General features: G+C 39.9%; 1 protein-coding gene across 9 annotated transcripts in view; it reads right to left on the bottom strand.

Annotated features, from left to right (window-relative positions):
- Positions 1 to 920: 920 nt before the first annotated feature.
- Positions 921 to 26,775, bottom strand: part of LOC125464921 (eyes absent homolog 3-like) — a 69,714-nt gene continuing 43,859 nt past the window's right edge. For 8 of the 9 annotated variants that reach the window (XM_048557812.2, XM_048557814.2, XM_059654369.1 and 5 more), the window contains 11 exons: positions 23,200 to 23,294; positions 22,938 to 23,118; positions 21,050 to 21,189; positions 18,869 to 18,952; positions 16,546 to 16,635; positions 15,320 to 15,378; positions 14,752 to 14,912; positions 14,524 to 14,638; positions 13,795 to 13,916; positions 7,286 to 7,386; positions 921 to 3,061 (listed from right to left, as the gene is read on the bottom strand). In XM_048557812.2, coding sequence (XP_048413769.1) covers positions 2,981 to 3,061; positions 7,286 to 7,386; positions 13,795 to 13,916; positions 14,524 to 14,638; positions 14,752 to 14,912; positions 15,320 to 15,378; positions 16,546 to 16,635; positions 18,869 to 18,952; positions 21,050 to 21,189; positions 22,938 to 23,118; positions 23,200 to 23,294 — 1,229 coding nt within the window. In that variant the 3' untranslated portion in view covers positions 921 to 2,980. The remainder of the gene's footprint in view (positions 3,062 to 7,285; positions 7,387 to 13,794; positions 13,917 to 14,523; positions 14,639 to 14,751; positions 14,913 to 15,319; positions 15,379 to 16,545; positions 16,636 to 18,868; positions 18,953 to 21,049; positions 21,190 to 22,937; positions 23,119 to 23,199; positions 23,295 to 26,775) is intronic. The other variant, XM_059654367.1, reaches the window with a different exon arrangement.

Below are 26,775 nucleotides of genomic sequence, written 5' to 3'. Positions count from 1 at the left end.
TTGGAACTGAGGACAAGGGAGAGAGAACTGCTTTGATCTCTACCAGCACGTAAACTGTCTCTCTGTTTGCAGCAGTCAAATAAGTTTGAAGTAAACCAGTTCTTCTTTTCTTCAGCAGTTGTCGGCTGAGAGTTTTAACTGGGAAGTCAGAGACCTTTATTGGAAATCAGTCAGTCATCTGGCGAAAGCACTGGAAGTCAGATGACTGAAAAAACTTTGACAAGCATTACAATAATCTCAGCGGCCCATGAGCAAAAACCACTGAACTGCCTCCAAGTTTTCCTCGATTCAATGAAATGTAGACTGTTGTTTGTCCATGTGGGTTTGGAGTTTATAAGCAGGTTGAAGTTTTAATTTGTGGTGTCATATGCTAACAGTTGATAGTCTAACTACTTGTAATAAATAATGAGCCTTAAGTGCAGAAATCTGGTCTGCACTTTCTGGCAATCTGGGTCTGAAAATCAGGTAAATTAGAGAATTATGTAATTTTAAAATCTTAAATTTTTGTCACAAGTGCAAAAATTGCAGAGCTTCCAGTGTGCTATCCCAACAAGTTGCAGCAACTTGAATTTAATCCTTGTGATACCTTGCTATTACTTCTACCTTTCATTTATCTACTACATACTTCAGTTTAACCTTTGTCAAAAAGATTTAAAATAACCTATGTCTTACACTCCCAAAAAACCTCTTAGCAACTTCCAGAACTAACTTTAAATGTCATGTAATAAAGTTGCCTACAATACCAACTGCTTTATGTCTCAGAACCACTTCATAATTGCTAAACCAAATATCCTACTCAATTAGCCCCCAGTAATGATGATCTAATGGCCCCAATAGTAATCTGATTGGATAGATCATCATTTTGTTTTGTTGCCAATGATCTTTTACTAAAACATAAGCACGCAACATTGCAGTCTGTGTTTTAAGAATGAGAAGTTTATTATCTGAAAAGAAGATAAACAAGAAATAATAACACTATTCTCTTTGAATCCTGTTACAAAGTTTTTTAGTAGAAATAACTCAAGAACTCTTTATAGTTTGAACAAAAACGACAGCCTTGTATCAAAATCAAGACACCATTTTACATCCTATGTTGTTGCAATTCTGAGAACATCTAGTGCAAGACCCATTCCAGCTCACTTCCAAAGGGGAAGAGACTTTTTTTGAAAAATACTCTGACAGACTTGAAGCAATTAAAATCTCAACTCATTTAAATGGGATTGTAAATAGGTGTCTCAATTATTATAATGCTGCTGACTTAGTATGACAATGAAGCGAAGCTATCATCAATGCAGCCTCAATTCCTTTTCTTTTTAATTTTAACCTCACTTCCTTTCCACTGATTGTATACTAACATTCTGATCTATGATTAATGAAAACTTGTCCTACTTAGCAGATGTTACTCCATTAAAAATTTCTGAGCACTTTGGAACTTGATACACGTTTCTCTTTCAAACAAATTTCCCAGCACACAAATGTAAGTCAGTCTGGAAAGTTCTTCCCCCTAAGCCCCTTGGATAGTTTCCTGGGAACTCTGAATAACTTCCTCTCACTCAGATTTATGGCCATTGTAGTTTTAAAAGCTAATGGTTAACTCCAAACACACAGACTTAAAACATATATTTAACTTAAATCCAAAAAACTCAAAAACTTGCAGTAAATGATATTAAAATACACATATATGAATCTCAGTTTCACCACAGTTATCCATAAAGATTCTGGTTTGGTCCCACTGCACGCATTGAACTTAGGCTACAGAATGCAAATCATCATCTCAGGGGTAGTTCCAAGATATGCAATTCTCTTCCTGAAAAAAGGACCACATTGCAACTTCACATGTAACAGTTGTGGTATTTTACATGACCTGATTTAACTTCAACTGATGTTGCATTTATTTTGAAATGCGAAATGCACAATGCACAGTATACACATTGAATTGACTACCTGTCCAATTCATTTTCAAAAACTTCAATTGCGTTCTATAGTTTGGAATAAATAGTTTGTAAATGTTTAAACAGAGAGTAGTAGGCACAGCCAACTATAGTTTTTCCATGTCTCTTTATTCATTCAGAGATGAACTAATACACATTATTACCAGCATCTCAAATATCCAAATTGCTCAAACCAGATATTTTCTACAGGGTGGCAGCTATAAAAAGTATAATATTAAAGTCTGCTTCTAACTATTGTAAAAATATTCCTGAAAAACAAATCGAGTGGAGTTGCGAACAACAGAAAATCACTAATATAGTGATTCTGTTGCTGACAAAAGAAAAATTAGAAGAAGTGACTTAACTTCTAAAGGGATAGAGTGAAAGAAGGACATTATGCAATACTAAGGTCAGCATATCATCGGCCTCTCTGACTGTCATGTAGTGTTAAACTGGAATGGTTCATGGCTGTATTGGAGGTCCACTCGGTACCAAACGGAACCTCAATCACCATGAGAGCATTCAGAGTTGTCTAGAACTAAGGGGGTTTATTAAAAACAAACCACAGAAAATTACAATTAAAAAAAGACCCCCCAGCTGAAATCATGGTCCATTTGAAACAAAGATAAAACTTTTATTTATACTTCTCATCAAGTACCATTTCTGCAGCTGAACCTCCCAGTATAACACATTGCTGGATCAGGGTTGATGTGTAGCTAATGTCGATGTATATTCAGGAACATTATACAGTAAAGTTTCCAAAGAATGCTTTACATAATGCCTCTATTAATGCCAGAGGTTTCAGATATCATTTTTCTTTTACACAAAAGGACAGTAATTTAACTTCCTTGTGTTCCTGCAGATGTGTATATTCGTACGTGTTTGCCTGACATTAAACAAAGAGTTTGTTCACATAGTTCAACTGCCCACAGTCCTAACTGGCTTACCCTGGGTTAAACAAGAATCACAATGAATAAAACTAGTGGTCCATCCTCAAACAGGGTGTAAGGCATTTGTCACAGTAGCTTAACTTGTCCTTTTCCAGTTTCTCACAGATAGTCCAAATCCAGAGCTCGATGCAATGACATCAGATCACCAATATCCAATATTCTCCAAAATGGCATGTTGTGCTGGAAATAACAGTATGCATATCATTAAGTATGAACAACAGGTAAATGCCAACTCAAACAATTTTAGAAAAACTTTTGAATCAAATATTACAAATAGAAAAAGGTCCACTTTGAAAATAGATTAAAGCAGAGGGCAAAATTACGTGAAGTGACAAAATGCATGATGTAAAACTGGAAACATAACCTGTGTAGTAAAACAAAGAACTGCATATGAAGGAAATCTGTAATAAAAACAGAAATTGCAGAAATTCAGCAGGTCTTGCCACATCTGTGGAAACAGAAACAGAGTTAACGTTGAGTCCAGTGATCTGTGTTCGGAATGCTGCCAGATGGACTGAACTTCTCCAGTAACTTCTGTTTTTGTTTCAATTCAATTTAGGGTTGCAAAGCACGGGGTTAAGTCCAGCAGTCAATCTTCAGAGAGAGGGTTACATGTACTAAAGGACATTTTAATCTGCAATATTACTCATTAGGTCTTAGATTTATCGAAGTGAGATACACAAGGGTTAGCTGCAGGTAAATTTCGGAATAAATTAGATGGGACTGTACAAACTTTGTCAAAGCCAAAGTCTTATTCGAGAATGTACAAACACCACACAGTTGCCCAAGGGTGGAATCGAACCCAGGTCAATGGCATTGTGAGGCAGCACTGCTAACTACTGAGCCAGCGTGCTGCCACTGGATTTATTTTTGCCCCACCCCCAATATATGTGATGGATATTTGCTTATATCCATGTAAGAACTCATGCACATCCCCCACTCTTGGATTAATTCTTCAGGACAATCTTTATAGATAATGCATAGTAGCTCAGTCATTAGTGTTGCTGCCTCACCACACCAGGGATGCGGGTTCGATTCCATCTTCGGGTGACTGTCGGTGCTCCTCAGGTCTGTGTGGATTTCCACCGGGTGCTCCAGTTTCCTCCCACAGTCCAAAGATGTGCAAATTAGATGGATTAGCCATGCTAACTTGCCCCATCGTGTACAGGGATGTGCAGGTTAGGTGTGTATGCCACGGGAAATGTAGGATTACACAAAGTGTAGGTGGATGAGTCTGGGTGGGATGCTCTTTGGAGGGTTGGTGTGGGCTTGTCGGGTCAAATGGGTTGTTTCCATACTGTAGGAATTCTATGGAATTCTACAATAAAGTGAACTTCTGTTCCAGTGATCACTGTTTTCAGTTGTCATGAACAGCAAAAATACCAGAAGCAAAAAAAAACTATTCTATACAGTATAGCAGATTTTTAGGTGTATGAAATGCAATAAATAGAAAATTTTGAATATATCTCCACAGAAAGACTCCACTACTTGGTCATCAACAGGGCATGTTTTGCAATCCGCTCAAGGCAAAATATCTATTACAATACAATGAGATCAAGCTATTTGCAATGACACAGAAAAGTGCATGATTACATTAAAACAAGGTTGGCAACAGTTTTATTCCAATGTGCTTCTTCTGAAGATAATAAAGTGTGAAGCTGGATGAACACAGCAGGCCAAGCAGCATCTCAGGAGCACAAAAGCTGACGTTTCGGGCCTAGACCCACCCTTGGGTCTAGGCCCGAAACGTCAGCTTTTGTGCTCCTGAGATGATGCTTGGCCTGCTGTGTTCATCCAGCTTCACACTTCATTATCTTGGATTCTCCAGCATCTGCAGTTCCTATTATCTCTGCTCTTCTGAAGGACTGGATTATGACCAGAGATATCAGCTTTGATTTTCTGATGGTCAGAGTCATTCCTGCAACCGAGGTGGAGTTGCGCACTGGGATCCTGCAGAATCCCAAGGTTGCAGAGGTGAGGAACTGCCTGGGAAATTGAAGATCTCACTGGGCAATTCTTCCATGCCTGGAACTTTCTGAAAATATCCATCTCAGCCAGAGAATTCAGAGGGATGCACTGCAGCTACGTGAATAGGTACTCAGGAGGCGCAAGACTATTTCTAATGGTCTAACTTTAACAGCTCCTGTGAGCAGGTAATTACGTAAGTCTGGTATTGGAATGCCAGAGGGCAAAGTGGGAAGAGGGCCAGGAGAGTGAGTGTATGTTGGGGGTGCAAGATATTGGGTTCACTGGAAACGGTTGTTGGATCCAGTGGTAAGAGAGGGGTATGTTTTGAGCCCACTAGTGGGGAGGGGGTGTGGGTGTCTGTTCCAGTGGCAGCAGCAAGGATGGGGCATGGTTGGGTCTGGTGGAGGTTTGTCGCATTTCCCACAGTATGGGGACTGGGATCTGAGGGGTGTGCGCTACTGGGTTAGGATCTAGGGATGTAAGGGAGGTGTGGATAATCCACACCTCCCTTACATCCCTAGATCCTAACCCAGTAGCGCACACCCCTCAGATCCCAGTCCCCATACTGTGGGAAATGCGACAAACCTCCACCAGACCCAACCATGCCCCATCCTTGCTGCTGCCACTGGAACAGACACCCACACCCCCTCCCCACTAGTGGGCTCAAAACATACCCCTCTCTTACCACTGGATCCAACAACCGTTTCCAGTGAACCCAATATCTTGCACCCCCAACATACACTCACTCTCCTGGCCCTCTTCCCACTTTGCCCTCTGGCATTCCAATACCAGACTTACGTAATTACCTGCTCACAGGAGCTGTTAAAGTGGCTGACTTTGACGTTGGACACAAATCAAAGAATGAGGCAAGTGAAAGAGAGGGTGGCTTGCATTCCCCCAACTATCCAGTATTAATAGGCAGCTGTAAGATTTAAAACAACTGTTCTGAATCTTTGAAGGAGTTCTGATCAGAACCTCATCAGAAATATGAAGTTCTTTCCCAATTTTTAAAAAATAGAGAGTGAGTGCCACTCCTTGGAAAATCCAGCCCATTGGTATATTTTGCAATGCAAATTGAAACATCAAAAGGAAATGTAACAAAAGACTACCTACTGATAGATTAGGAATGATATACTCTTTCATTTACACTTTGAACCTTTAACTTTCCCCAACTTTCACACTAGTTTTTATTTTTAACCATTCTTTGTGTTGTTTGTGGCTTCTGGCTGTGTAGAAATTGGTTGTTGTGTATACCTGGAAAATTTCCAAAAGTAACTAATGAGGTTTTAAGTACTGTTGACGGACAGATCATGAAGGACAAGATATAATGCAAGTTGGTCCTTTTTCATCTATTGGTGGTACAGAAAATAAACTGATTTAGGCCCTAATTAAAAAGTATGCTAAGAAGTTACAATCCTGTTTAAGAATGCATCTTTGGAATTGTTGTCTCTCAGGGAAGAGAATTTTTTTACAAACAAATTTTAATTTGAGGCACAATTAGTTAATATGGATGAAAATAGACAGGAACGCAACAATTAATACAAATGAAAGTAGCCAGTGAATGTAAACGATAAGAAGGAAAATCTGTTTGAAAATAAGAAATTAAACAATGCAACATTCAAATGGTGCTGAAAACCTGAATAGGTCTAATTATGGAAAAAATAAATCACAGAAAAAACTAACAATAAAACTGATAAAATGCTTGATCAAGTTTCAGAATCCATTTCACAGGTCAATATGGCAGTTTAGTGTGATCATTTCAGGTATTTAATGTGTACTCCGATGTTAGCATTAAGCTCAGACCTATTGCACATCAATGATGTGGAAGTGCCAGTGTTGGACTGGGGTGAACAAGGTCAGAAATCACATGACACCAGGTTATAGTCCAACAGGTTTATTTGAAAACACAAGCTTTCAGAGCCTAACACCTGAAGGAGGACTGAGACTCAAAAGCTTGTGTGATTTCTGACCTATTGCACATTAAGACTTGATAGATTCAGAGAAGGTTATAAGCAAATTTTGGCAAAATTTCAAACAAAGCAAATGAAGGACGAAAAAAAACTAGGATTTTCAAGTAATGTACGTTTAAAGTGCATTTTCCAAACAACTGAATTTGACTCTGTTTTAAGTATAAGAAAGCAATTTACCCTGTTTTGATCGGTTAGGTTCAAACTTACCCAAAAAAGTTAATTATGCAGTGATTACCAAAACTTACTTTAAGAGAAATCCCACTTTCTTCAAAAAGAACCCATACATTATGACAGTTTGAAACTATCATTTCCAATATTTTGCTGTCAACTTTGCTCAACAATGTATCATTTTCAATTTTTGACACTTAATCCTTTAATTGCATTACTGCCATTGTGTCTGCTACTTTTGTATCAAACCTTTGTCATAACTTACATTCATTGCAAACCATTTTAAAATCAAGTTTACCTGTTTAGCTGCATATTCCTCATCTCGACCATCCCCAATGACTACGTATGTAACTTTCTTCCCAAATCTGGACACAATCCGTTCAAAACAACTTTCTTTGCCTGAAAGAATGACAAATTCATTGATTTTTGCAGCTTAGCCAAGAAGAGGTTTTGTTTATTTAGGCTTCATGAATTCCTTCCATGTGCCCTTCAAGGCCAATGTTAAATTTAAAAAAAAATTCCTGATAATAGTAGCTTGAATCAAACAAACTTTGCGGAAAAGACTCTTGGGAGCATAACAAGGTGTGGCGATGTACTTCACATATATTGAATGTTGTGATGTTAAACTAATGCTCTTTATCCATTCAGAAGGTATTAAAAAAACCTTCCTTCACCTTCAAGACAAATTGATGAAAAGGAGGAAATCGTCCAATAAGTATATGTCTGTAAAAGTAAAAAAAAATCACCAAAATCAGAATGCTGTCTGTGGGACTCATTTGGCAATAAACAACGACCTAATTTTCCCAGCTTAGACAAGATTAATGCTTTGACGACACAGAACGTTTCTTCTTGAGAAAGGATTTTCACAAATTTTCAGGGTGGTGATCGGACAGATCTCTCAGGAAAATGTTCTAAGCAGCTGGAACCTGTACTGTTTCAGTTTAAACCGGCCAGCTGAATAAGACTGCATGGAGCAGTCGGCTGCAAGTCAACATACAACACAGACAAATAGACTGTATATTGTTTACAACAAGCTAGTAAATAAAGGCACTCAATGCATTAAGTGAACACGAAAGAATTGTTCTTCAATGTGGCAAATTCATTCATATTTTGATGCAATCCCTATATATTTCTGAAAACATTGATCTGAAGTGGCAAAAAAAATCAGTGGCCCAAACTGAGAACAAGAATATATTCATTTTTACCAACTAACACTAGTGTGAAGTACAAATTGAATACTGAATATTGCTTCACTTACAATGATAGCATGTTTTAGCAACTGCTTATATCCCCACTGTACAGAGTTCTATGCTAACTTCACACCTGTTGAGTTGTTATTCATTGGGTAAATTAAATAAAAAAGTGACACCAAACTTCATTTCAATTTAAAACCTGCTCATAATTGCAGCCCAATCTCAACTTTTCAGACTCCCACGTGCAACATATTCCATCACTGTGAGCACGAAGATAGAAACAGAAACAGAAAACGAAGCAGGAATACGCCATTTGGCCCTTCAAGCCTGCCATTCAGTATGATCATGGCTGATCATTCAGCCTATTACCCTGTTCCCACTTTCTCCACATCTGCAAATGTAGGGATTTTACATTTACATTTAATGTTAGTTCCTTCACCTAGACCATAAATATATAATGTAAATAACTGGGGTCCGAGCACTGATCGCTGAATACCCCACTAGTCACTGCCATTTGGAAAAAGTTTATATCAACTCTTTACTTTCTGCATGCCAGTTCTCTATCCATGTCCATAGACTAATCTGAATCCCAAGGATTTAACTTTACAGGTTAATCTATTATGTCACATGTTATCGAAAGCTTTCTGAAAGTTTAAGTAAATGACATCCACTGGTGTCTCCTTTACCAACTCTACCAGTTACATCCTCAAAATTCCAGTAGATCTGTCAAGCATGACTTGCCTTTCATAAATCGATTGCAACTCTGTCCAATCCTGTCACAATTGTTCCAAGTGCTCTGCTATTGTAATAGATTGTAGCATTTTCCCCACTGTAGATGCCAGGCTAACAGATCTATAAATTGTTTTTCTGCTTCCTTTAAATAGTGAGTTTGCATTAAATACCTATCAATCCAAAAGGAACTGTTCCAAAATATTTAGAATTTTGAAAGATGACCATGGATGCACCCACTATTTCTAGAACTACGTCCTTAATTTTGCTAGGATGTAGATTATTGGGCTTTATTCCCAATTTCCCCAGCACCTCTTTCCTATTAACAACAATTTTATTCAATTCACCCCTCTCACTAGACCCTGAGTTATCAACATTTTTCTGACATTATTTGCATCCTCTTTTGTCAAGACAGAACCAAAATATGTATTTAATTGTATCAGTGATAATGGGAACTGCAGATGCTGGAGAATCCAAAATAACAAAGTGTGGAGCTAGATGAACACAGCAGGCCAAGCAGCATCTCAGGAGCACAAATGCTGACGTTTCGGGCCTAGACCCTTCATCAGAGAGGGGCTTTATTTAATTGGTCTGCTGTCTCTTTGTTCCCTATTATAACTTCCTGTTTCTGACTATATTTGTCCTATATTTGTCTTCACTAATCATTCTTTTTCTCTTCACACGTCTCAAAGCTTTTACAGTTTGTCAGTTTGCCACTCTTAATCAAGCCCTTTGTCCTCCTTTGCTGAGATCTAAACTGCTTCCAATCCCAAAGTATTGTGCTTTTATGGGGCAATTTCTATGCCCTTTTCTTGCATCTAATGTTATCCATAAATTTTCCTGGGTAGCCATCATTGAGCCATCATTCCCATTTTAGATTTCTGCCACACAGGATTGAAGAGTTATTGCAGTTCCCCCACGTGCTCTTTAAATGCTTGCCATTTTCTATCTATACCAATCCCTTTAAGTAACATCCCTATTTTATCAGGGCCAGCTTGCAGCTCACAGCACCATAGTTTCCTTTATTTAGTCTCAGAATCAACTACATCACTATCCATCTTAATGAGGAATTCTGTCATATTATGGTCATTCTTTCCTACAGTGTCCTTATATTCAACTATAATTTTCTCATTATGCAATACTCAGTCCAGGATGGCCTGTTTTCTAGTTAGTTTTTCAACTTATTGATACAGAAAACCATCCCATATACACTCCAGAAATTTCTCCTCTGTGGTATTATTACTGATTTGATTTGCCCAATCTATATGCAGATTAAACACTTATGTTTACGGATGTACCTTTATTGTTTGTGTCTCTGATGAGATGCACTATAGCTGGCTACTGAAATGATGCCAATGCACTGGCAGATGTAACGTGCATTCCTCCAGTATCATGTATTGTACATGATAGGCACTTTGGCTTCCTCAGACATTTAAGCATACAGCATACATATGCACCTTGGAATCAGAGAACCAACTGCTTGCACCTTTGAGAATTTGATTCGCATAATGGCAGAATTACTAAGTAACTCACCTTGGCTTAGCTAATGTAAGGCATTGTAACAGAAGAATGTTACCATGAATTCATGCCCATATGGGGCCAAGTTAAGATCGGCCAAATTTATTCTGCTGAGCTTTCTGTCAGTTGTCCAATGCATCCAATAGCTTGAGCTAGATTCATACCTGTGGCCTAAGTGTGAACTGAGTGTTCTAATTGTCCTTTTCAACAGTTATTCCTGCTTATTTAATATGCACATTGTGTTCAGAATATCACAATTAAATTGCAACTATATCCCCGACACAAACTAATGTTTTCAATGTCAGCTATAGCTTGTTTAAATAATACTTTGCCGGCTTTTCAATAAAATTACTTACCCCAACACACAAAATTTCAGAACTGAAAATGACAAAAATGAAACAGAGAAGGCTCTAATCATCAAAACTTACTGTCCCAACATCTGGACCTTCTAGTGCAGAGGAGAGAGTTACATGTAGGTCAGATCAGGCAAGGATGTCCCTGAAGGACATTAGTAAGGCAGATGGATTTTTCAGACAATGGTTTTACGATCATCAGTGGATTTTTGATTTCAGATATTCTTAAAATTCAACTCAATCTGCCGTGATAACAAGGTGTGGAGCTGAATGAACACAACAGGACAAGCAGCATCAGAGGAGCAGGAAAGCTGATGTTTTGGACCTAGACCCTTCATCAGAAATGGGGGAGGGGAAGAGGGTTCTGAAATAAATAGGGAGGGGGAGGCGGATCGAAGATGGATAGCTGAGAAGATAGGTGGAGAGGAGACAGACAAGTTAAAGAGGCGGGGATGGACAGGTGGGGAAGTAGGGAGGAGATAGGTCAGTGCAGGAAGGATAGACAGGTCAAGTGGATGGGATGAGGTTAGTAGGTAGGAAATGGGGGTGTGGCTTGAGGTGGGAGAAGGCGATAGGTGAGAGGTAGAACAGGTAAGGGAGGCGGTAGGGGGGAGGGGTGATTTTGAAGTTTGTGAAATCCACATTGATACCATTGGGCTGCAGGGTTCCTAAGCGGAATATGAGTTGCTGTTCCTGCAACCTTCGGGTGGCATCATTGTGACATGGCAGGAGGCCCAGGATGGACATGCCATCTGAGGAATGGGAGGGGGAGTGGAAATGGTTCGTGACTGAGTAATGCAGCTGTTTATTGCGAACCGAGCGTAGGTGTTCTGCAAAGCAGTCCCCAAGCGTCCACTTGGTTTCCCTGACGTAAAGGAGACCACAACAGGTACAGCAGATGCAGTATACCACATTGGCAGATGTGCAGGTGAATTTCTGCTTGATGTGGAAAGTCGTCTTGGGGCCTGGGATGGGGGCGAGGGAGATGGTGTCGGGGCAGGTGTAGCACTTCCTGCGGTTGCAATGAAAAGTGCCGGGTGTGGTGGGGTTGGAGGAGAATGTGGAGCAGACAAGGGAGTCAAGTCGAGTGGTCCCTCCAGATTTCTTTGGTCTGTCGTGTTGGGATTTAAACTCAGATCCCCAGAATATTAGCTGCATTTTTGGATTAATAATATAGTGATAAAAGCACGAGGCCATGAGGAAAGACCATAAGACGTAGGAGTGGAAGTAAGGCCATTTGGCCCATCAAGTCCACTCCGCCATTTAAATCATGGCTGATGGGCATTTCAACTCCCCTTCCCTGCACTCTCCCCGTAGCCCTTGATTCCTTGTGAGATCAAGAGTTCGTCAATCTCTGCCTCGAAGGCATCTAACGTCCCGGCCTCCACTGCACTCCGTGGCAATGAATTCCACAAGCCCACCACTCTCTGGCTGAAGAAATGTCATCTCATTTCAGTTTTAAATTTACCCCCTCTAATTTTAAGGCTGTGCCCACGGGTCCTAGTCTCCCCGCCTAACAGAAACAAGTTTCTAGCGTCCACCCCTTCTAAGCCATACATTATCTTGTAAGTTTCTATTAGATCTCCCCACAACCTTCTAAACTCTAATGAGCCAGGATCCTTAGCCGTTCATCATACGGTAAACCTACCATTCCAGGGATCATCCGTGTGAATCTCCGCCGGACATCCTCCAGAGCTAGTATGTCCTTCCTGAGGTGTGGGGCCCAAAATTTCTAAATGGGGCCTAACTAGAGCTTTATAAAGCCTCAGAAGCACATCACTGCTTTTATATTTCAACTCTCTTGAAATAAACGACAACATTACATTCGCTTTCTTAATCACGGACTCTACCTGCAAGTTAACTTTTAGAGAATATCCTGGACCAACACTCCCAGATCCCTTTGTACTTCCGCTTTACGAATTTTCTCACCATTTAGAAAATAGTCCATGCCTGTATTCTTTTTTCCAAAGTGCAAAACTTCACATTTGCTCACATTGAATTTCATCAGCCATTTCCTGGGCCACTCTCCTAAACTGTCTCAATCATTCTGCAGCTTCCCCACCTCCTCAGTGGTACCTGCCTGTCCACCTTTCTTTGTAATATCGGCAAACTTCGCCAGAATGCCTCCAGTCCCTTCATCCAGATCATTAATACACAAGGTGAACAGCTGCGGCCCCAACACTGAACCCTGTGGGACACCACTCGTTACCGGTTGCCATTCCGAAAAAGAGCCTTTTATCCCAACTCTCTGCCTTCTGTCAGACAGCCAATCCTCAATCCAAGCCAGTAGCTCACCTTGAACACCATGGGCCCTCACCTTGCTCAGCAGCCTCCCGTGAGGCACTGTATCAGAGGCCTTTTGGAAATCTAGATAGATAACATCTATTGGGTTTCCCTAGTCTAACAAGTATGTTAGACCAGGGAAGATTGGAGAAGATGAGATTGTTTTCCTTCAAGAGGAGAAGACAAACAGAAGATTGGTGGAAGATTTCAAAGTCATGAGGGGTCTGGACAGAGTGGACGTGAAGAAACTGTTCCCACTCACAAATGAATCAAGTACCAGAGGGCACAGTGTTAAAGTAATTTGCAGAAACAGCAAATGCAAAGTGTGAGAAACAAATTCACGCAGTGGGTAGTTGGGTTATGGAATGTACATCTTGGGAGTGTGGAGGAGAAAAATTCAATTTGAAAAGGCTATGATTATTTTAATAGAAAGGAGTAGAATAGAAAGAAAGAAAAAGGCAGAAAATTGACACTAAATTAAATTCTCAGAGAACTAATGCAGACATGATTAGTTGATTGGCCTCCTTCATACACTAATCAGAATCACAGAATTGTTACAGTCATAAAACAGGAATTTCTACTTTATATTGACCAGGCGTACTTGTAATGCAATGTGTGAAGTTTGAAGAAACCTACCCAATTTGCTGTGCCAATGAAGCTGTATTTGATTATTCAATAGGAAACCATCCAAAGACAATAAGTGAAAATAAAGTTCAGACCAAATCCCTTACCTATTTTTGTGGCACTGTAAATGTTTTCAATAGGGAAAATTTTCCCTAGTCCATACAGCAACACTTTAGCCAGAGCTGGAACTAGTTGTGTTGTCGTGACCAGGATGTTAACACAGTTTCTTCTGGAACAAAGAACCAAGATTTCAAATTGTCTGTTTATTTTGCTGAATTTATTATTTTCCTCCTTCCCCTACCTTTCAATTTAATTCTTTTGGAGATTACTAAACTGAAGTCTGTCACTTCAGTTGTTAGCTTCAACTTCTCATACAACTTAGAATTCCTTCACTTTTTATATCAACCACCTAAAAGCCCTTTCCAAGCAAGATTATTAGTGCTTAAATATGAGCAGTTTTATACAGGGGTCCAGCAACTATTGCAGACTAAGACTGAAAACTTCAATTTAACGTTACTTACAATGAGCAGACAATTTCAAACATTTCTCAGTTAAAATAATAGGAAAACAATATGCAGCACATCCTCAAATTCTTTATTTGCACTTGAGAGATGAGCCTTCCAAGGAAGTAAAGACATTATATTATAATTTCAAACATGCTACCACAAAGTCTGTACAAATCTGAACCTGGTGAATTGGAATTGGCTTTTTTTTAAAATTTGAAATACCACAGCACTGTCTAGATGAAAATGCAGAAGAATGACACAATAAACAAATATTGTCAACAGGATTCAAAAACATTTACGTTTTTTATATATTTTATTTAAGTCCGTTACCTTGACTGAATTAGCAATAGTGATTTCAATGCAGTTGTTAGCCAGCAGTCAGTTAAAACTTCAACATCAGCTCTTAACTGCTGTAAGGAATCCCTCTTGGCTGGACTGAGCAGATCTGTTGACATAACAGAATGATACTTGTTCATTTTCTTTTGTCCCTTTTCCAATAACAAATGGGAAAAAAGTTCTCAAAGCCGCCTACTTACTACTTTGTTACAAAAAGCTTACCTCCAACATTTGTACGGTACATGTTGTATATTTCTTTTACACGGCGATATCGAAAGGCCAGCTTTCTCATCCAATCAATGCCTCCCTGTACACCACCACCTGTGCAAAGGCTCGAACCAGACACTGATCCATGAAAACCATCAGTAGTAAAGTTGTAGTTACTGAAACCAAAAATTAAGACAGCTTATTAGATATTGTTCAAATGTAAAAAAAAAACTTACATTCATCAATAAAGCACAAGCAAAGCTACAGAATGTGCAGGATCAGGCGTAGGCCATTTAGCTCCTCAGCCTGTTCCACCGTTCATTTAGGTCAAAGCTCATCTGTATCTCAACTTCACTGATTTGCCTGTGTTCTTTAAGTTAATACCCTTGCCAACAAAAAGAAAAATCAACTTAAATTTTCTCTATAGTTATGCTCAAGGAGAGAGTTCCAGATTTCCAGTACTCTGAGTGAAGTTAAAAATAAAAGAAACACAAGTATAAAACAAAAAGGAAAAAATGCAAACAACCAGTCTCAGACAGTTATCAATTTCAACCATAACTGTGTCATAGCTTAAAATGTTTACGTTAAGTCTTGTCCATTGTCATCAGCTGCAACATCCTCCACGTGAACTTGATCACACTCCTGTTGAGTAATTAAGGCAAAAAATATGAATTAGGAATTATACAGAGAAAGCAAACTCAAGGTTCTAGCCTCCACATTAATATTAGAGGCCTAACACAAGAATAGTGATACAATCATATGTATTGCATGTTGCATAGTACCAACTATCCATGGGATTCTGTATCATACTTCACTATTTGAGGTTTTAGCAAAGATCTGTAGCTCAGGTTGTGGGTGAGGTTGTTGACCTGCTGTTCGAGCTGGCTGGTTTTCGTTCAGACGTTTCATCACCATGCCAGGTAACATCATCAGTGAGACCTGCAATGAAGTGATGTTGTTCTACTCTGCTTGGAATTTAGACTGTCCAGTCTGTTATGGTGAGGAGTGTCATTTCCAGTTTTCTTCTGTACGAGTTTGTATATGGGGTCCAATTTTATGTTTGTTGATTTTAATTATGGGTTGAGAATCGTGCCTCTAGGAATTCCCGTGCGTGTCTACATTTGGCTTGGGCTATGATGGTTATGTTGTCCCAGTTAAATTGATGGCCTTCACAGTCCAAGTGTTCTGAAATTAAGAAAAGTTCATTGTGTCATTTTGCTGCTAACTGATGTTCACGTATTCTGATGGCTAGTTTCCTTCCTGTCTGTTTGATGTACTGCTTATGGCAGTCATTGCCGCAGACACGAATAGGAATTCCTAGAGGCATAATGGACTGGTCAGTAGAAATTCCAAGCAGAGTAGAACAACATCGCTTCATTGGAGGCATCACTGATTATGTTACATAGCACGGAGAAAAGAAAGAAAAAGCTGTGATTACTCCTTAATGTTGAATTAGCTGCAACATGATATCTCAGCCTACCAGTCCTGAAAATGGATAAAGTCTCGTTTTGAATTAACCTTCAGGGTTCATTATCTAACTGCTGCAAAAATGCATAGTCTTTGCACAGCAATGCCCGAGTAATAAAGATATGTAAAGTCCAACACCAATCCACAACTTATTATTCTGTAGGTGGTACTAACACTAAACAGAATAGCAATGTTTTTGCCTGAATAAAATGGGATTTTGATATAGTTAATTTTCCAAATAACTCCTGCTTCTAATGGTTAGAATTTGAGTTTAAAGCTTACATGGGAACATGTTAAATCTTTTGACATGCTAATAATTGGTCACTAATCATTCTTTATTACCTCTAAGTCATTGAAGAACAAGTGTGTGTCAGCAAGATTAAAAATCATTTCCTCCATTCGTAGTCCCAATGTCAATGCTGATGTTGGATCCTGTAAAACAATCAAACACATCAAAAAAGTCAGCATACACATGACTTTTACGTAATGTTTCAGGGAAGATTTAAAAAAATAACGTGGGCCAATTAGTTGGCATAGGAGGAAAATATAATTGCAGCACCAAAGATAGTTTACTGAGACTCTGGAGTGTAATCGGAGGACTGAAGTGAAAGAAACAGATGCTTCAAAGCTCCCTTTCCTTCCTTCCTCCCTTTTCAGCATCCAATGCCTCTTGAACAGGACCGGGTATAGCTACGTAACACAGAACAGTACAGCATAGGAACAAGCCCTTCAGCCTGCCATGTCTGTGCCAATCATGATGGCATTCTAAAATAATCCCATCTGCCTGCATATGGTCCATATTCCTCTATTCCCTGCCTGTTCATGCGTCTGTCTAAATGTTTCTTAAATGTTGCTACAGTATCTGCTTCTACCATCTTCACTGATAGTGGGTTCCAGGCACACACTACCCTCTGTGTAAAAGACTTGCCTTGCACATCTCCAATAAATTTATCCCATCTGACCTTAAACAATGGCCCCTAGTATTTGACATTTTCACACTGGAAAATCAAAAACTCCAATTATCCACCCTTTGCCTTTAATATTTCTATGTACATCTAATCAGGTCACCTCTCAGCCTCCAACGCTCTAATGAAAACCATCAGTTTGTCTAATCTTTCCTTATAGCTAATACGCTCCAATCTGGGCAACATCCTGGTAAGCCCCTTTTGCAGCCTCTCCAAATCCATCTCAGTGGTGTGGTAACCAGAACTACTTCAAATGTGGCCTAAGTTTTAAATGCCTGCAATTTGACTTGACAATTTTTATATACAATGACGACAAATATGCCATACACCTTCTTTACCAACTTATCCATCTGTCTTGCCACTTTGAGGAAGCTATGGAATTTCAACTAAATCACTAATACTAAAAGGATTAACATTGTGTCTAGATTGATATATGAAAAATAAATGTATCCAAATTTCCAAATAACAGAATTACTTAGTAAAACTACACAATTGTGCAAGGAGAAAATTAGAGATGGCATTTAAAAACCAGTGTGGTGTAATGATAAAACAGCGATATTCTGTAAAATCAGAAACAGCATCAGGTGTATATTATAAGAATAGTGAATCATAGAATCTCCAGTGTGGAAACAGGCCCTTTGGTCCAACAAGTCCAACCGACCCTCTGAAGAGCAACATACCCAGACCCATCCCTCTACCCTTTCCCTGTAACCCCACAATTCCTATGGCTAACACACCTTACCTACACATCTCTGAACACTATGGGCAATTCAGCACGGCCAATCCAGCTAGCCTGCACATCTTTGGAATGTGGAAGGAAACTGGAGCACCCGGTGGAAACCCACACAGACATGGGGAGAATGTGCAAAATCCATACAGACAATCGCCCGAGGGTGGAATCGAACCCGGGTCCCTGGCTAAACATTGAGCCACCACACCGTCCCAAGTTCAAACATGGCACATCAAGCATTTAAAAGGAAATTCTACCAGATCTAATCCGCAACTGCGTACCTCTTCCTTATAGCCACTTTGAAGTTAACTTGGCTTAAAAGTGCTAGCATGTCTACTTTTGCCTATTAATAAATCAGCTGTCAACTGGCACTCTAACTATCAGTTCTAAGCTATTGTTAGTTCAGCTCTGCTGCACTCATTAATGCTGAAAGTCTATATTACAGAGCTGCAGATTCGGACACTTACTAATTTCACTACAATTGTGTAAATTTCCAGTTCAGATTCTGGGAAATTTATGAAGAAAATTAACTGGAAGATCACCTGGTGTTCTGATCATAGAATGCTGGAGGACATTTAAAAGAAATAGAAAGTAATATCAAAGTATTATTTTACTGAAGTGTTTCTATATACAAAACTTAATATGTACTCCAACAGAACAAGCTGCAATTGAGGCTTCCTTGGGTCAGTTGAAGGCTGCATCACTAACAGGAATTCAGGTCAATTAGCAACTGTAGTTCTTCTGTGTTTAGATTTTTATACCTGAAGCCTGTAAAAGCATTTTGCGTTGTTGAGTTAGCTTGCATGCCTAATGCAAACAATTGTGTTTTTTAAATAAATGTGGCAAAAATTGTTATGCAGATTTGCAGAACAATAGACTTTTTAAAAACAAACTCCATTACAAATTTAGTATTGTTCCATTTCCAATACTTTGCACTATATGAAGCCTTTCAAATCATTGTTGTACCAACCTTTCCAAATTTTTGTGCATATGACCCAGTAAGTAGTGAATGAAAGATGATAATGGTTTCATCCAAGTCCCACACAAACACACGCTGTAAAGGAACATATGGGAAGATTATTATACATAACTTTTAAGTTGCCATTCCAAATCTTCCAAGCTTTGTGAAATACCATTTTTTAAAAATATTTCTTCATATTCAACACTGTTGTATTGCATTAGGCTTCTTACTTTGCATCTGATCAGTGTTCGATAATTCCATTCTCAACAATTATGACCAAAACAAACAGCAAGTTCAAGACAATGAAGATGTGCGCATCAGGAAATTGGTAATATCCAATTAGAACATAGAACATAGAACAGTACAGCACAGAACAGGCCCTTCAGCCGACAATGTTGTGCTGACCATTGATCCTCATGTATGCACCCTCAAATTTCTGTGACCATATGCATGTCCAGCAGTCTCTTAAATGACCCCAATGGCCTTGCTTCCACAACTGCTGCTGGCAACGCATTCCATGCTCTCACAACTCGCTGTGTAAAGAACCCGCCTCTGACATCCCCTCTATACTTTCCACCAACCAGCTTAAAACTATGACCCCTCGTGCTAGCCATTTCTGCCCTGGGAAATAGTCTCTGGCTATCAACTCTATCTATGTCTCTCATTATCTTGTATACCTCAATTAGGTCCCCTCTCCTCCTCCTTTTCTCCAATGAAAAGAGACCGAGCTCAGTCAACCTCTCTTCATAAGATAAGCCCTCCAGTCCAGGCAGCATCCTGGTAAACCTCCTCTGAACCCTCTCCAAAGCATCCACATCTTTCCTATAATACGGCGACCAGAACTGGACGCAGTATTCCAAGTGCGGTCTAACCAAAGTTTTATAGAGCTGCAACAAGATCTCACAACTCTTAAACTCAATCTCCCTGTTAACGAAAGCCAAAACACCATATGCTTTCTTAACAACCCTGTCCACTTGGGTGGCCATTTTAAGGGATCTATGTATCTGCACACCAAGATCCCTCTGTTCCTCCACACTGCCAAGAATCCTATCCTTAATCCTGTACTCAGCTTTCAAATTCGACCTTCCAAAATGCATCACCTCGCATTTATCCAGGTTGAACTCCATCTGCCACCTGTCAGCCCATCTCTGCATCCTGTCAATGTCCCGCTGCAGCCTACAACAGCCCTCTATACTGTTGACACCTCCGACCTTTGTGTCGTCTGCAAACTTGCTGACCCATCCTTCAATCCCCTCATCCAAGTCATTAATAAAAATTACAAACAGTAGAGGCCCAAGGACAGAGCCCTGTGGAACCCCACTCACCACTGACTTCCAGGCAGAATATTTTCGTTCTACTACCACTCGCTGTCTTCTGTTGGCCAGCCAATTCTGTATCCAGACAGCTAAGTTCCCCTGTATCCCATTCCTCCTGGCCTTCTGAATGAGCCTACCATGGGGAACCTTATCAAATGCCTTACTGAAGTCCATATACACCACATCCACAGCTCGACCCTCAATCAACTTTTCTAGTCACATCCTCAAAAAAACTCGATAAAGGTTTGTGAGGCATGACCTACCCCTCACAAAGCCGTGTTGACTGTATTTGATCAAGCCATGCTTTTCCAGATGGTCATAAATCCTATCCCTCAGAATCCTTTCTAACACCTTGCAGACGACAATTAACTCAGTTTGTCGAGAATTAACTAACTTTTTGTTAAAAAAATGAGCACCTACCTAAGACAAAATACATAATTTATTAATCTCATAGAATTCAAAACAATGCCCCTGGGATTAAAGGTCTGATTATTATCCAACTGAGCTAGCTGGGCTGTGAAAAGCGCTCAATGTAAAGCCTCAACATGCCAGCCAGAAAACAATATTTAAATAAGCTCCATATCATGATAACTTCCATGGCCTGATATAGGTTCTGGCAAGTTAACTGGTGTTCTGTCTGGGGTTCGCTTTATCTCTTTGACGTTGCAGTACTTTCTCTACTTTGTTGTCATTGCAGAGATCTGACAATACATCAATAGAAACTGACAACATAAACACTTATTCAATGGTGATGTCAACAGGCAGATTCACAAAACCGTGTACATTTCCTGTCAATGGCAGGAGTTGTAGTAAATAGCTTGCCCATTCTACCCTCATTCTCCTACACAAAGTTTGGTCAAAAGCTAAAACAAACCTCCAGTTCATTATCAGGCAGTGGGGAAAAACAATTCCTCTTTCCTTTCCCCTTGGACTTGCCACCTGGAGTTTTACGAGATCGCTCCTCAAGTTCCTTCACTACTACGGGTGTTGCACTTTGACTTGCACCAGAATCTCCTAAGCGAAAAAGAAAAATTACGCCAGTACTTTGAAGGGTGGATATGGAATTTTAAGATTACATTTCCTCAAAAACATCAATATCTTGACATTTTGCATGACTGCAAAAACTAAAGTGGTGTCTTTTAAAATTTTTCTCTTTTAACCAACATTTATTTTTGCTCCAATTAAATTTCTGATCCACAGCTGCCACGTATACTGTTCAGTTGGAGCTTTTTTCAAACAATACAACAGCACTTTCAACAGCTTTGTCCTCCTCTTACACTACCAACCATTTTCAGCAGACTGGCCTACAAAAACCTTTTCCAGCTTATAATGTTCCACAGTCAGTTTCAAAGTCTACATGTCAGTTCTCTAACTCATGAAATAACATCAAGAAGATTTTGATATTGAAGAAGAATGATCATTATGGCAGAAAAAATGTGCAGCTTTTGATTTGGGAAAATACAGTTTTCTGTTCAAGTTTTCTCAACTTTTAGTTCAATCCATTTATCCGCTACTGTAGAATCCGCAGCAAGAAAAATTCAAATAGTTCTGGACCCACCACTTCAGAAACAATGTGGAGTCACGGGGTTTTATATTCGATACAGAAAAATTCATGAGAATGGTTCCAAAGAGGAGGAATGCTAACTAGACTGGAGGCATATTGACTGTTTTTCAGAGGAAAAAGGCCAAAAAGGAGATCTGATGGCAGTATTCAGAATCAGGAGAGAGCTAAAGAGAGTAGATAAACTATTCCCATGCTTGAAAATATCCAGGAAGAGGGGACACAGATTTGAAGCGAATACAAAGGAAACAAAGGTGAAATGAGAATAATAATTTTTACACAGAGTGGTAATGTTTAGAATTCACACAGTGAGACTCTGACGAGCTCAACTGAGGCATTCAGGTGGGATTTGAACCATTACATGAACAGGAAGTGTACAGTTTTATGGGGAAAAAGGGGAATGGCACAACATAAACCGCTCAAAGAAATGATGGGCCAAATGGCCTCTTTTTGCATTGTAACAAGTTTGAGAAGTCAACCGGGAACTATTAGTACGTCAACTATATCAGTGCCCTTTGTCAATGTTTCATTCTGAAAATAATTTTTTAATATTTTTTTAAAATCCTCACAACATTATCAAAAGGTGATTCAGGCCCTTGTTAAATTTCAAACTGCACTTCTTCCCTTTATCTGCTAAAAATTGAGACTGCAGATGCACACACATAGCATTGGGAATGCTCAGATTTCCCTGTGACAGAAGCACATAGTCTGCATTAACTCTTCAATAGTTTTGTTTTTATTAAATTTGTGAGAAAAATCATTTTTCAACCAGTTCACTACTCCCATAGTCAACAAAAAAAGCCAAAAAGCAATCGTTATTTTAATTAGCAGTGTCATTAAAATTGACTTTAAAAGGTTCCAAAATATATTAGCCATCTATTTAATAAAAATTTTTACTTCTAACGAAAGGACACGACTATTGGAGCAAAGGAAAACCGGATCTGAATGCAAGTCAAGTGTGCCTCTGGATCTCAGCAGCAATTTTCTTCAGAGAAGCTGAAAGGGTGCAATGCTTAATCTTATTTACCTCATCATCAGACTGAGATTTTATACGTCCCTTGATCTCCCTCATCTGATTAATAAAAGAAAAGCTATTGCACTATCATAAATCTCAATATAAAAAGTATTACAGTTCCACGTGGCAATATTATAGACGTTCAACAGACTAGCTTATAAACAGAATTCTACAAAAATGCATTACCAGCTTGGTAATCCTGGCTTGATGAACTGGAACTATTTGTTTGCATTTTATGCATCTGGAAAATAACAGTTGTTGAGGGATTACTGGCAGGCAGAGAATTTGGAGTAGTGGTTCCACGATTTGAATTGGGAACATATGACACAAATTGGCTTTGTCCAAGAGACGTGTAGAAAGGATGATCCTGTGGAAACAAAATGGAGAAGGGTGATAATATTGCTTAATTAAAGTGGTTTCAAATACGACACGAAAAAAAATTATGTACCTGATTAGAGCTGCTGAGGCTCGCAGAACTGGTGACAACAAAAGCAGCAGCAGCAGTACTGCCAGAATAACTAGTGGCTCTTGGGAAACAGGCACCTGTCAAAAATAAAAGCTAAAATTTACATGCATACAATATAACAGACATTTCTGCAGTAATCAACAGGACATCAGGATGATGTGTTGCCTCGTTGGTGCCAAGGTCAAGGATGTCTTGGAGAAGGTGTAGAATATTCTGAAAGGGGAGTGTGACCAGGAGGTCGTTGTTAAGAATTGGTACCAACAACACTGGTGTGGAAAGGTACGAGGTTCTGCAGGGACAATATAGGGAACTAGGAAGGAGGTTAAAAAGTAGGTCCTTCAGGGTAGTAATATCTGCAACACTACAGGTGCTATGTTCTAGTGAGAGTAGGCATAAGGTGATACAACAGATGCATGTGTGGTTGAACAGCTGGTACGCGGGCAAGGATTCACATTTTTGGATAATTGGGATCTCTTCAGGGGTAGAAATGACCTGAATAACAGGGACAGGTTCCACAGCTAGTGTTACTCAGGAGGCTTTAAACTAGTCTTGTGGATGGGTGGAAATCAAAGTGATAGAAAAAAGGCTGAGACTGCTATAGTAGATACGGAGAGCAAGTCTAATAGTCAAGATAGACAAGAACGTGGCAGACAATAAGCAAGACTGATAAGTTAAACTGCATTTACTTCAAAGAAAGAGGCCTGACAAGTAAGGTAGATAAACTCAAGGCATGGTTGGGAACATGGGACTGGAATATCATAGCAATTACAGAGATATGGCTCAGGGAGGACAGGACTAGCAGCTTAATGTTCTGGGGTACAGGTGCTACAGGAAGAATAGAAAGGGAAGCAAGAGAGGATGTGGAATGGCATTTTTGTTTAAGCAGAACACTACGGCTATACTTAAGGAGAATACTCCTGGGAGATTGCACTTGGAAGTTATATGGGTGAACTTAAAAATAACAAGGTGTCGATCACTTTGTTGAAATCGTATCATAAACCCCCCACCCCCCAATTGTTAGTGGGAAATTGGAAAGCAAATATGTAAGGAGATATAAAAAATGTTTAAGAAAAATTTGGTCGTAATTGTAGGGAATTTTAAGTTTCCAAACATAGACTAGAATTATCATTGTATTAAGGGCTTCAACGGGGAGCAATTAGCTAAATGTGTACAAGAAAACCTCTTTATTCAATTTGTGGATGCATTAAAGAAGCAATGCTTGATCTTCTGAAATAAGGTGGGGCAAGTGCATGAAGCGTCACTGAGGGAACACTTTGGGGCAAGTGATCATAATTCTAGCAATGTTGAGAGCGTTTTGGAAAAGGATAGAATTGATCAAAAACTTAAAATTTAAACTGGAGTAAGGCCTATTTTGAATGCATTAGACAGGAACTTCCAAAATTTGACTGGGAGAAGTTATTCACAGACAAAGGGATGGTTGGGAAGTGGGAGGCCTTTAATAATGAGATAATGAGTGCTCAGAGACAGTACATTCCTGTTAGTGAGAAGAGCAAGGCTGGAAGGTATGGAGAATGCTGGATACTAGAGAAATTGAGGTTCTGGTCAAGAAAAAGGAGGCATTTATCAAGTATAAACAGCTGAGATCAAGTGAATCCTAGAAGAGTATCAGTGCAGCAGAAGGAAACTTAGACTGGAAAAACGGGAAGGGAAAAAAATGGGTCATGAGATAGCTTTAGCAAACAGAGTCAAGGAGGTAAGAACAAAACAGTAACTAGGAAGAGAACAGGGCCCCTTAAAGTTCAACAAAAAGCATCTATTTGTGGAACCACAGAAGGTGGGCGAGATACTGACAGAGTGATTTGCATCATATTTATAGTAGAGAAAGACATGGAAGCGAGAAAGGGTAAATAAATCGTGATATTTTGAAAAGCATATGCATTTCAAAAGAAGTGCTGGAAGTCTTCAACCGCATAAAGGTAGGTAAATCCTGAGCACCTGATCAGATGTTTCCCAGAATTGAGATTGCTGGGCCCCAGTTTTCAGCCCTATGTATCAGCGACAGCCATAGGGGAGGTTCCAGAAGACTGGAGGCTGGCTAATGTGGTGCCATTATTTAAGAAAGGCTGTAAGGAAAAGCTAGGAAATATAGCCCAGTGAGCCTTACCTCAGTGGTGGATAAGCTGTTGGATGGGTTCTGAGGCTCAGCATGTACATGTATTTGGAAAGGCAAGGACTGATTAGGGATAGTCAGCATGGCTTTCTGTTTGTGGGAAATTGTGTCTCACTAACTTAATTGAGTTTATTAAAGACAGATAAGGAAGGTTGAAGAAGGTAGAGCATTAGACATTGTTTACATGTACTTCAGTAAAGTGCTCCACAAGGTTCCCCACAGTCAACTGGTTAGTAAGGTTAGATCAAAAGGGATTGAGGGGGAGCTAGCCAACTGGATCCCCAAATTGGGTTCAAGGTAAGAAACAGAGGCGGATGGTGGAGGGATGTTTTTCAGACAGGAGGCCTATGACCAGTGGTGTGCCACACAGATCAGTGCTGGGTCCACTGCTTTTCGTTTTACACATGTTTGGATGCGAGTATAGGAGGTACGGTTATTAAGTTTGCGGATGACACCAAAATAATAGGTGGTTAGTGGACCACGAAGGTGGTTATCACAGAGTACAAAGGGCCAAGATCATTTGGGCCAATTGGCCGAGGAGTGGTAGATGGAATTTAATTTAGAAAACTGTGAAGTGTTGTATTTTGGTAAGGCAAACCAAGGTAGGCTATATACAGTAAACGGTAGGGGTACTGGGGAATGTTGCCGAACATGACGACAGAGGTGAATTTATATCAGAGATAATGGGAACTGCAGATGCTGGAGAATCTGAGATAAAGTGTGGAGCAGGATGAACACAGCAGGTCAAGCAGTATCTTACGAGCTGGAAAGCTGATGTTTCGGGCCTAGACCCTTCATCAGAAATTGGGGACAGGAAGGGAGAGAGGTGGAGGCGAATCAAAGATGGATAGAGGAGAAGATAGGCGGAGCGGAGACAGACAGGTTAAAGGAGGTGGAGATGGAGCCAGTAAAAGTGAGTGTAGGTGGGGAGGTAGGGAGGAGATAGGTCAGTCCAGGGAGGACGGACAGGTCAAGGGGACAGGAGGAGGTTAGTAGATCAGAAATGGGGGTGTGGTTTGAGGTGGAAGGAAGGGATAGGTGAGAGGAAGAACAGGTTAGGAAAGTGGGGATGGTTTTGGGATGCAGTAGGGGGAGGGGATATTTTGAAGCTTGTGAAATCCACATTGATACCATTGGGCTGCAGGGTTCCCAAGCGGAAATAGGTTGCGGGAACGGCACCTCTTCGGATGGCATCATTGTGGCACTGCAGGAGGCCCAGGATGGACATGTCATCTGAGGAATGGGAGGGGGGGTTGAAATGGTTCGTGACTGGGAGGTGCAGTTGTTTATCGTGAACCGAGCGTAGGTGTTCTGCAGAGCGGTCCTCAAGCCTCCGCTTGGTTTTCTTGATGTAAAGGAGGCCACAACGGGTACAGCAGATGCAGGATACCACAGTAGCAGATGTGCAGTTGAACATCTGCTTGATG

This window comes from Stegostoma tigrinum, chromosome 24 (genome assembly GCF_030684315.1).
Source record: "Stegostoma tigrinum isolate sSteTig4 chromosome 24, sSteTig4.hap1, whole genome shotgun sequence".
Taxonomy (NCBI): Eukaryota; Metazoa; Chordata; class Chondrichthyes; order Orectolobiformes; family Stegostomatidae; genus Stegostoma; species Stegostoma tigrinum.
The sequence above is the reverse complement of the archived record's forward strand: the minus strand, read 5'-3'. Positions and strand labels throughout refer to the sequence as shown.